Genomic DNA, 12614 nt, shown 5'->3' with positions numbered 1-12614 from the left:
TCGAAGATTGTTTGATAGAGAGTAGAAAAGGAGAAAATATGAGGGCACGAGATCAGGTGAATAAGATGGGTGCAGTACGACTTTTTTGTCAGTCTAGCAAACTGCAGGCAGGCGTTATTGTGGTGTAGCATCACTTCGCAGTCTTTCTGATCATTGCTCTCGGAGTGTGTCTGCAAGATGTCTCAGTTGTTCAAAATAAATGTCAGCAGTGATGGTTATATCTCAGGGAAGCAACTCATAGTACACTACACCGTTTTTCCACCAGAGCACAACATTATCTTTTGTGGAAGTGTGCAGGTCTTTGTATGTGACCAGTAATAGTACAAAATAGGAATTATTGGTGTTGTTCATGAGCCAATTCATGATGAGCAAGGGGAAATGTACATATGGTCACCAGCTGATTTTTGTGATTTTGGCTTAGAGTATGAGTTACCGATACACCCAGTTTTTGAACCTCCCCATTGCATGCAAAAGTTGCACGATAGTGGAATGATCACAGTTCATCACATTTGCTAGTTTTCAAGTACATTCACCCAGATCATTGTGGATTAATGTGTTTAAACACTCATTGTCAGACCCTAAAGATCTTCCTGAATGTAGAGAGTCACTAATATCAAGCGACCCTCCTTACAGTGAGAAAACAATTTTCTTGCTATGCTTTGTCCAATGCCATTTTCCCTACGTACGATGGAAATGTTTCTGGCTGCCTCTGTTGCTGTCATGCCTCTACTGAACTCAAAACAGAAGAATGTCAGAAATGTTCTGATTTCTGTACTTGGCATGGCATTTTCTAGCATCCACAGCTCCACTGACTATCTCCAAACAATAATATGTAAAATCAAATAGCAGCAGGGAACTACAAATAAAAAATGACAATTGATAAATAAACGCGTCTTAACCAGAATAGCAACATGTGAAACAAAAACGCTAAGAACTTACACACCAACTTAATAAAATACTACAGGAAGGTCCTTGAAATGTGTTACTGTAAGGTGCAGTGTTATTACGTATTACTAATGAAGTCTAGAGGGCATGTTTTACATTTTACTAATATATGGAGAGCATGAATGAACTTTTATTCTATAAAGCTCAGTAGATCAGGAAGTGTGAAGTAATACAATGGTGAAAACAGCAGCTTAGTCAGATAAAACCACACTGCTGGACACACCTAAACATTTTCACTTACCTATCTCCTACACGCTTGTCGCCGTACGGCTGGAACTCCACAGTGGAGCGTTTCTAACCTACAATTATCTGGGAAGCTATGGTCGAACTGGGGTCCCCTTTTTACCAGGTTGTTTTTCTCCACTTCTGTAATGCTCCACTGAAATTGTCCTCACACCGACCTTAAATTGTGGTTTAGAAAATTTCTGTCAGGCTGAAAAATCGCATTTGCAAGTTGACAGCTCTTTGACTTGTCATGCCTCTGTTAGCTCATTTGATTTGTATTTGGGGCACCGTGATTTATGAAGAGAAACTAATTCCATAATCTCCAACATTTTAAGATTCTCAGAACTAAACTAAACTCTGTCCTAAGAGGCTTTGGAAATGCCAATGGCCTTGTCACAGTGGTAGCTCTGGTTCCTGTCATATAATTGAAGCTAAGGACTGTCGGGCTCAGTTAGCACTCGGATGGGTGGCCGTCTGGATCTGTCAAGTGCTGTTGACAAGCAGGATGCACTCGGCCCTTGTGAGAACAAGTGAGGAGCTACTCGATTGAGAAGTTGTGGCTCTGGTCACGAAGGCTTACAACAGCCAGGAGAGCTCTGTGCTGCTCCATATCTGCATGATAATCTCCTGTCATCTGTTATTTTAGAAAGCAGGAAACCATTTGGGAAAGAAACCTGTGACGCACCTGCATCGAGAAGTACACGTCTGCCTCCCTTGCTGTTGTTCCTTTGGTTGTGGTCTACCCAGTCTTGCTTGTGAAAGTGGCTAAGACTCATCAGTTTGTTGATATTCACTTTAGGGATTTGCTGTAAAAATCAATATCACCATGTATCTATTTCTTCTGTCTCCAACAACAAGCCCAGAATATAAATAACTATAAGTGATGCTATGTGACTCCCTTGAAAAAGACCTGCTTGACTTAGTGGTTGTTAAATTTGCTGAGTCTCTAATGTTCCTTTCTGTAATGATAATCATGAACACGGCTATGTATTTATCGCATCTTCAACAAATACATTCTTATTTCCTAACTTCCTGTTCTTTTCATTGCCAGTCTTTACTATTATGTTTTCAATTACATTTAAACTGTAGCAGTTCTTTTTATCACTCCGCTAATGAACAACATTTTCTTTCTCAAAGAAGGTACGTATTGCTCAACTGTTTCAGCACACCCTTCTCGTATGGCAATCCAACGGCAAGGAGAGGTTTTTTTTTCAGTATTTGAAAAAACATAAGAATTAGGTTCCCATACCTAACAAGGGAACCTCCCCATCGCAACCCCCTCAGATTTAGTTATAAGTAGGCACAGTGGATGGGCCTTGAAAAACTGAACACAGATCACTCGAGAAAACAGGAAGAAGTTGTGTGGGGGGAGAAAAAAAAAAATAGCAAAATATACAAACTGAGTAGTCTATGCGCAAGATAGGCAACATCAAGGACAGTGTGAGATCAGGAGCGCCGTGGTCCCATGGTTAGCGTGAGCAGCTGCGAAATGAGAGGTCCTTGGTTCAAGTCTTCCCTCGAGTGAATAGTTTAATTTTTTATTTTCAGACAATTATTTTGCGAAGTTGCACAGGTACACAGAGCAGTATTGTTTACGTGATCGTGTGTCAATTATCAAAGTTCAGGCACTCACACATAATCAACTTCGCTCTCAAAAATTCCAGGGCATGTTCAGATTTGCTTGGACAGATGCAGGATTTGACGGTCTACACGCAGAAAAATTTGAAAACGTGAAAAACATACGTTTTGACAGAGCACAGGGAAAACTGTGCGACTGTGAAACTTTTGCATTCATTTGTTGCAGTTTATGTGACAAACTCTTACGTTTTCATCACTTTTTTGGGAGTGATTATCACATCCACAAGAAAACCTAAATTGGGCAAGGTAGAAGAATCTTTTTACCCATTCGCCAAGTGTACAAGTTAGGTGGGTCGACAACATATTCCTGTCATGTGACGCACATGCCGTCACCAGTGTCGTATAGAATATATCCGACGTGTTTTCCTGTGGAGGAATCAGTTGACCTATGACATTGCGATCAAATGTTTTTGGTTCCCATTGGAGAGGCATGTCCTTTCGTCTACCAATCGCATGGTTTTGCAGTGCGGTCACAAAACACAGACTATACAGTGAACAGAGACGTCAATGAATGAACGGACAGATCATAAATTTGCGAAAATAAAGAACGTAAACTTTTCACTAGAGGGAAGACTTGAACCAAGGACCTCCCGTTCCGCAGCTGCTAACGCTAACCATGGGACCACGGCGCTCCTGAGCATACACTATTCAAGATGTTGCCTATCTTACACTTGGACTGCTCAGTTTGTATATTTTGCTTATTTTTTTCATAGTTCCACACAACTTCTTCCTGTTTTCTCGATTGATCTGTGTTCAGTTTTTCAAGGCCTATCCACTGTGCCAACTTATAACTAAATCTGAGGGGGGTGCGATGGGGAAGTTCCCTTGTAAGAAATGAAAACAGATTAAAGGGTGCAATGTGAAAATGGGGTCTAGATGAAGGAAAAAAATCACATGCGCAATCAGTAAATGGCAATTACAGTTTTATGGTTATTTGCATGGAATGAATAACAACAGGCTCAGAAAGAAAATTCTGAATTTACCTTCATCATTGAAGAACGGGAACAATTGGTTCACAGAAATTCATGAAGACATAAAGAAAATGGACATAGATAGGATTTTTTTTTAAAGGAACAAATTCTAAACTGTAATTAATAATCACTAATTTCCTGTCAAGCCTACTCAACAAGCCCCAGGACGGACAGAAGAATGGAAGTAGGATTGCAGCGAATGAATGGAAAGATACATCAATTCAAATGTGCTCCTCAGTTGAGCACAATGGTAAAAAAAAGGGGTACAATGCCTGAAACTTAAATATGATGCAAGGGGAAACAATCATAATAGTGGACGTAAACATTTGGCAGTGGCAGGTGGTTTCTGTGATGTGCCCTTGACAGATTCATCTTACTATTTCTTCATAGCTGTCAGTCCTTAAAGTAATTTTCAGTGCAAGTATAGTGTGCATTTGCAACTTCTGTTAAAGATGTAAGTACTTGCATGAAACGTAAATGTTAATTTTTGATACAATTTTCCTCTTTTTGGTGCTGTACAAGTATGTGTTTTGTCATTAGTCACTAAATTCAACAGTTGTTGGTTTTTATTTAAAATTATGTGTGCAACGTTATAGAATTTTTTAAAAGAAAAATCCTCTCGTACTTCTAAAAATTTAATGGTCTGTTTACTTAATAGTGAGTGGACTAGAAATAAATAAAAGTGATGCAACTGGGTAAACCTCTTTTGAAGCAGTACCTTAATTTGAGTTTGTTACCTAGTGTGTTGTTTGAATTTAACTTCAGAAATGATAAATTGTTCTCATCTTATTGCCTTACTTTCACTGTCTGTCAGTTTGAAAGTGGTGGTTTCATATTGTATTGGTTCGTATCAAGCCAGATGACATCATTCAGCAGTTCTTTATGTAAGTGAACATTAATTTGTGAATGCAGGGAACATCATTCAAAACTAAAGAGGATGTTCACGCTGGTATAATAGTGGTTTGTATGTACATCAGAGAACAGCAGTTTTTGAGAAAGCGAAGCAACATTTTGTGTGCGTGATAGCCATTATTACTTAGAGTTACCTAGTTGTATGTTTCTGTGATTATCAATGTGTTCTGCAGTGCTTTTGTTGATGGCACATACATTCTCCGCATCTAGTAAAGCTGTCTTCATGAGTATAGCATAGACTCAGTTTGGAATTGTGTTAGTTATGCAAGAGACTACAGTGTTTGTATTTTATATAAAAAATAAAATGGTATCTTGTTACAAGCAGTATAGTCATTCTGCTATTGTGCTCTCCACTCCCATCCTGCCATGGCTAAATGGGATGCCTTGAACAATGGGTTTCCTCAGTAAAAAATATTCTGTTTTGACACAGAGTGCATAAAACATAGTGTTGATGTGTGATGTACTCCACTCAGATATAAATTTTGACTTCTGTTGTGGAAAAGGTGTCTTTCAATCCACTATACAGTCCATATGCGAAGAAAAAAGCCTGGACAATTAAAGTGGGCTTCGTGCATCAGTCACAACCAATAACATGCAATTCTAATTAAGCCTCTGTGCCAATGCCTTGGTGTTACTGCAGCTGTATGGATGACTATTGTTTTCAGTTACATAGTTGTGGTACAATCAGCAGCCTTTCATGCTTCACAGTTGAAAGGTGGCAATGGCACTGCCAGCTGTCAGGGCTCTTATTTCTCTGTACGAAGTATAGCATTAAGATTTTTGTGGAAAGAACAATAACCTAAAGTATGAAACCGGAAAAATGATGAAGAAATTGTCAGAAGAACCCTTCCTTGCTTGACTAGACTAGGCTGAATTCAGCCATCTGTGTTTGCTTCAAGTGCTGTTTCAAAGTTTTGACCTGCTACTATGTCTCCTTTTCCCAACCTAAATCCTACTGAGGCAATGCTGTGAGTTATTGGACTAACAGATGTTATTGGGATGAATTCTGAATAGTCCTGGAGCTTGAAAGGTGAATAGCCATGGTGTATTTCTTTGCACTGCCATGAATGTTCGGTGCAGAATCCTGCTAAAAGTAACTAACTTTAAAGGCTGCATCATTAAAATTTTTTTGGGTCTTGTGATAACCTGTTCTGGTGTTTTGTATTTCTGATTGTGTAATTTATTTATTTATTTATTTATTTATTTTTTTTTGGGGGGGGGGGGGGAGTGATAAGTGGGAGGTAAATCTTGAGTGCTCCAGAAATTTTCCCTTGTAGGTGTTAAGCTCGTTGTATTTTTGCAGTAACTCTGGTTTTTTTCTCTTTTCCATATAACCCCATGTGTGGTCTCTGATTGCAGGAAGGTGCTTTCATTAAAGTCCTAAGCCGGATATCAGCGGACTGGTTGTATGGTGAATACGAGGGAAGGAGAGGTCAATTTCCAGCAACATATGTTGATCACATTCCATCTGGCCTGCCAGACTATTCTAACTAATGATATTTTTGCTATTTTATGTAATATACACCACTGAATTTCAACTTCCATTTAGAATGATCTCATGTAAGCACTTTGATAATCTTCTATCAAAATTTATAGCTTAATTTTTTGATGCAGTATTTGTGATGAATGTCACAGGATCAAAGCTTTATAGTATATGAAGATATTCGATAGTACTGAAATCTTAAGACAACGAAGTGATTTATGTTAGGACTTTTTAGTAGTGTTGCTAAAAATATTTAGCTAATGATGAGTCTTTAATGTTTTTACAAGGCTCATAGAGTAATCTGCAGGAGATCTTGATGGTAAACAGTAACCAATGGTGCTAAAGAACATTATCATATCATGTATAGTTTCTTTGTTTTCTTATGCTTAATATATTCTACTAAATTTATACTTAAATTATCCTTAAATTATCCTTATTACCCTTATTACTGTATTGCTGCCATACAAGTTTTCAATATTACTTACTATATGCATTTGGAATATACCTGGAAAGCAAGAACTTTACAGTTTTATCCATTGTACATCTTTCACCAAAACTACAGTTGTCGAACAATTTGTGAGCTTTACATCATGTGTATGATATATCAGTATTTCAGTCTAGGTCATTCATGCAGTTAATTTTGTTACTGAAACTAAGAGACTGTCTGGCCATAACAGGGATAAATATGTTATTTTTGTACACAAATCCCTTAAAATTATTATATTTAAATATTTATCAACTTTTTTTAAACAATATAAAACTTGTAACAGTGCATTATCAAATTGTGATAACTTCATTTGGTAAAATTATCTGTAGATTAATTAAAACTCCAGAAAAAGAAATATATTTATGAATTGTAATATATTTTTGAAAATTATTGATATTTTTTAGTGTTATCATGGCACTTTTGCTACATAAAGTTTTTGATTAATTGTGTTTTTGCCTGATGATTGCTGTGAATTAAGTGACTGTACAAAAAGTGTAAAAAAAAGTGCTATATTGATCCTTACATGTGGATGAATGTACATTTCAGATGTGTGGAACCTATACATGTATATTTCAGCAATATTGGTGATATTGTAAGATGAATTAAAGGAAATGTGTTTTGCAAATTATTTGGTGAAGGTTATTAACCAACGAGGCTGTGCAGTTGATCTGGGGCTGCTAAACTACTCAACTTTTGCTGTCAAACAAGTCACATCAGTCATGTAGTAGAAATCTATTCCAGTGACAGTTTTTTTTGCTGTTTCTGTTGTGTATAGTAGCAGTTTTAGCTTTGTTGTAAAGTATTACTAATCATTAAATTATTCTATTGTATATAACATGGTTAGTTGCTCAGTGTCATATGTTTGTTGTTATGATGATCATTAATGTAATTCACCTATCAAACAGTGGAAAGTCCAGTATGGAATAACAGTGTTGTGAAAAGGATAGATTGCTACTCAGCACATAGAGGAAGTGTTGAGTTGCAGGCAGGGACGATGAAAACACTGCTGAAAATTTAAACTTTTGGACCAAAAAGCCCTTCTTCAGAAATAAAATACATACATGTTTTATAAGCACAACTCATACACACAAGGCCACTGTCTCTGACTGGCAGTCATGCCACAGTGGCTGGAGACAGTGGCCGTGTGTGTGTGTGTGTGTGTGTGTGTGTGTGTGTGTGTGTGTGTGTGTGTGTGTGTGTGTGTGTGTGCGTGCGCGCGTGCGCGCGCGCGCGCGCGCGCGTTTTCTGTTTCCAAAGGACTTTCTTGTCCAAAAGCTTAAATGTTTAAAGTCTTTGCATTGTGCCTGTCTGCAACTCATTGCCTCCTCTATGTGGTGAGCAGCAATCTGTGCCTTTCATAATTCATCTGTCATTTAGTGAGAATTTTGATTTTGTTTAAAAACGTAGTTCCTTATTTGTGATTTACAGAAATTTTATTCACAATGCAATAGTTTTTGAAAATATTATTGGCTCTTGCAACATCATCAGCTATATCTGATTCTTTAATGGTAATTGACATATAAAATTAAGCAATGTTCCATTTAATGGGTATTTTAAATGTTATTTAGTTTGCTGCTGTGTGTTATAATTTTATGTTTTCATGAGAGGAGAAAGGAATCTTAAATCCTTCTTAAATTTGAACTTTATTCATACCTTTGACTATTTAGCAACAGGGCATCAAATATTTGTTTTATTGTTCTGCAGCATGAGCCATTACTTGTGGTCCCTTGAAGGGATATCACATTACATGCTATGTTCCTTACAGCAAACATTAATGTTTATATGTACATTTATTTAGATTGATTGTACAGATGTATATTTATTCTGTATTTCATATAGAGCAATAATATTACTTGTTGGTGCATTATTATAGATAATTGAAGCTGTTTCTTACTGTACCTTTTGTAAAAAGATCTGGTAGCAGAAATTGTTTGTTCACTTGTGTAAGTGTGACCATTACAAATGTTTTACCAGTGTTTTCATAATGAACTTTCCTTCAGTGCAACGTTACCATTATCAAAGATCTGTTTGTGAAGGCCACGTAGTAAAATGTCTGGCCCTTTATGCTAATTGCACTGCTGTGGTAGTGTGTCAAATACAAAGTAAATTTTGTGTTGTAGTGGGCTGTGTCAGCTTCAACTTTCACTATGTGCAGTTTATACATACATGAAAAGTTAAATATTTCTGCCAAATATATGGAGCGAAGTGGTACACATACCAAATGCTAAATTTTTATGATAATTTATGTTATTCAGATCCTGCTCCTTCAGTTCTAATGTATGAATACCACACTTTCGTACAAAATGCTGACACTACTGTCCGGAGGTTATACTTTAAGAAGAGTGAGTGACTATGTTATTAGAAACTATTGGGTTGAATATAAATAATGCAGTCCGAAAAGACAACTATTAACTGTATAGACCAGGCTTTTTCATTCTCCCCCTGTGAGTCACAGTCACTCACAACACCACCTGCTGATCGGGTGTAGGTGATACGCTGCCCACCAGGTTGGCCCTATTGCAGCAGTTTCGCACCTGTACATCTACATTTGCATCAACATGACTACTCTGCGATTCATGCTTAAATGTTTGGCATGTGGTTCATAGAATGTAGGTTGGAGACAACAAAATGTTTTCATATTCAAAGAAGGAAGTTGGTGATTGAAATTTTGTAAAAAGCTCTCACAATGGCAAAAAATGCTCTTGTATTATGTCTGTGACACCGTCTCACCTGTTTTGCAATAATGCAAAATGAGCTGCCCTCAACAATTTTTTGAAATCCTCTTTCAGTACTATCTGGTAACTCTACACAATACTCCAGAAGAGGAAGGCCAAGCATAGTGTAGACAGTCTCTTCAGTAGAGTTGTTGCATCTTCTGAGGGCCAATTGTATAAAGCATTTAATCTTACACTATCACTAAAGAACCACTTTAACCAAGCTGAACTGTGAAATCTACATTAATAAATGTAGATTATTTGCAGTGGACAAGGATCAACTTTGACTAGAAAAATTCCACAGACAAAATTGTTCTGTTGCAATCATTAATTAATTACCAAGTGACACAATAAAAGAACTGGTTTCATTTTGAGCAAATAAAAGTTGAAAATAAGTAAATAGTAAAGAAGTTTTAACACTCCAACACAGCTAAATTTTGAAATAACTTTTTCAATGTGTAAGATTAGTTTCAGTGTAATATCAGTGATATAAATGAGTGCAGGCAATAATTACTCCCATAAGAATTCTTGGAGTCGACGTGTAATTAATGTTTAAAGGTATTTCATGGACACTTAGCAGCAGAGTAAGAAAGGGAAATCCATATGCTTCAGCAGAAGTAACTGCACAATTAGTGTACACGTGCTTTAACTGATATATCTTACATTCATTAATGAACAGAAATAGTAATCAAATACAGGCCAGTCAGCAAAGTCATATTATCCAACAATAGTAAATGTCAGTTGTTTTGGTGGTTCAGTGGTAACATGCTGGGCAGGAGATCTCAAAGGTCTCAATTCGGTCCCAGCTTTCTACCTACACAGCCACAGTCACTGCCAGACTGTAACAGGCCTTTGTGCAACTTTCGTAACAGTGTCCAGACAGTCAAGACGAACACAGAAATGGTAGCAAGGTTGCCCATGTTTAACAATCATTTCAAATGAGGTTGACTGTTCCGAGATATTACGTGAGAGTTACGGGTAAGCAGTGGTATGAGAGAAACATGTCCAGTAGTAATGTAAAATAAGTTTATAAGCAGCCATCACAGGGAAAGAAGTCAATCGGTACCACGAGTAGGACGGGTGACTACCAGGAAGGAGCTAAGAGCAGTACAGTAGCCCAGGCACTATAGAGTGGCACCTTGTTGTTGTTGCAATAAAAACTATGAGAAGCCTGTACACATTAATGGGAGGACAATTGAGCTTCAGACAAGTAAAAAGCACTGTCCTGCACTCCTCTTCATTTATGAATGATAACGTATAGTCACAGTGAGTAATAGTTAGTATTTTGTGTGTGTCACAATATAAAGAGGGACAAGTCCTTTCTCACACTTGTCTCCTATTGTAGTTAAGGTATTTCATTACATATTGTCGGAACAGGTTCCGAGCAGTGTGTTCGTCTCTGATAGTGAAAGGTAGAACTCGGGGAAATGGAAGTTGCTCGGAAGGAGTAATTGAGCGGTAGTGTTTTCTCGTCGATTTGAAAAGTGTAAGACACTTCTCTGAATAAGGTTTAACTGATGGGAAATAAATTGTTCTGAAATTGAATCCTTAAGCTTTAACACACTTATTCACTTCCTATGAAGCCAACAACTTCTCTCTGTGCCAAGTCCACCTGTGCTAAGCATCCTAGGAGGCGCTCTCGCTCTCATTCCGTTAATGGTAACTTGGTAGACTGCAGCCCACCTTGTCGACATCCCGATTGCATTGTGCAGGCTACACCTTCGTCTGAGCTGGTGATAGGACCAGTGCTAGGATTGGACGTGAAATTTCTGGTGTCAGATTGTGGTGTGTGTTGTGTAGCATTCCAAAATGGGGAATCAGTTGATAGAATATCAGAGGAGAGTAGGAAGACTATCAGAATCAGCCCATCGAACTGTGTTCTGCAAGATGATCAAGAAGTAGGTCTGTGGAACACATCAAAGGAAGCGGAAGCCATTCCGAGAGTCCAGCAGAAACTTGGTGAACTTGTTAAGGTCAGACAAACTGCAGAAGAATCCAGCAGAGGAAGTAATAGTCATAGAAGGAACTACAAGGGAAATGCAAAATTACATAGTCATCAACACACACAGTTCAGGCAAGTAACAACAGTAATAGTTTTAAGACTCTTGTGGATGACATTGTATTAACATACATTGTCTTCAGCTAGTAGTTCATATGTTAGAGACATCAGTGTAAAGGATGTTCTTGTATTAGTAAATAAGTCATTTAGTGGGGCAAGTCTGAAATTAGGGGGTTAATTGGAATGAATGCAGCATTCAAAGTAGTCTGAATGGATGATAAACCATTACTATTTCAGTACACCAAGTCTAAAATTATGGGAGAAGTTTGACCGAAATAAACTGTCAAGGATATAGCTAATAATTGGTATCAAGTGAAGGTAAGTTGGAAGAAAGTTATTCAGGTAACCACATCATACACTACTAGACCTGTAGGATTGTTCAGGCCAGACGGCATCCAGGAGGAGCAACTGCATCATAAGCAAGTTGATTAGATGAGTTATCAACATCATTCAGAGAGGCAGTCACCAGAGTGACATGGACAGCACAACTACAAGGTATATTAGAACTGGTATGAGTGCTAGCATGGGCTTGCTTCATACAGGGCACAACAAGATTCAGACAATTGTACGAAGTTGGTCTGAACAGATTAGCTGAAGTGATGCAGTGGAAGTAGCCTTGAAGGGGGAAAGCACATTATTGTCCACGAAAGAAAAGTTTCAGTTCATGAAACTTGAAGTATGATAGCAGAGAGACGTAACTGAGGGGAAACGGAGTCACATGGCTAGAGACTGTAGGCAGGTCTGGCTTGATAATATTTTTGCTTTCAAGAGACTTTTCTTTTGGTGCTTACTGTTTCCCTTGTACACTTTCACCCATGTCAATTTTAGCTCCTAACTGTGATACTCACTGTGTACAAATCTTGCACTTGAGAGGCACCCTCAGCATGGCACCTCAAGCAGCCACTATCAATTGTGATACATCCTGTGTAGAAGTCTTACAATTGTGGTGCCCCAAGTGGTAGCTTGTGTCGTTTGGGCGTTAAACCTGCCCTGACTATGAAGCAAAAGTGGACCACTGAGGTACGATGGATAGCGCCATCCACAAAGAAGTGAAGAGCTTCTGGAATTTTTGTTATCGCTGCGATAAACAAGAACACATGGATGCCAAATGCAAAAGAATAATCATTTGTGAGAAGAGCAAAGGATGTGAGCATCAACCACTGGACTATAAAATACCTAA

General features: G+C 37.9%; 1 protein-coding gene across 1 annotated transcript in view; it reads left to right on the top strand.

The window, feature by feature from the left end:
- LOC126249036 (SH3 domain-containing protein 19) overlaps positions 1 to 8890 on the top strand; it is a 112207-nt gene extending 103317 nt beyond the window's left edge. Inside the window, exon 7 of the mRNA XM_049950654.1 lies at positions 6051 to 8890. Coding sequence (XP_049806611.1) covers positions 6051 to 6185 — 135 coding nt within the window. The 3' untranslated portion in view covers positions 6186 to 8890. The remainder of the gene's footprint in view (positions 1 to 6050) is intronic.
- The last annotated feature ends 3724 nt before the right edge of the window (positions 8891 to 12614 follow it).

The sequence above is a fragment of the Schistocerca nitens genome, chromosome 3 (assembly GCF_023898315.1).
Source record: "Schistocerca nitens isolate TAMUIC-IGC-003100 chromosome 3, iqSchNite1.1, whole genome shotgun sequence".
NCBI classification, from domain to species: domain Eukaryota; kingdom Metazoa; phylum Arthropoda; class Insecta; order Orthoptera; family Acrididae; genus Schistocerca; species Schistocerca nitens.
The sequence above is the reverse complement of the archived record's forward strand: the minus strand, read 5'-3'. Positions and strand labels throughout refer to the sequence as shown.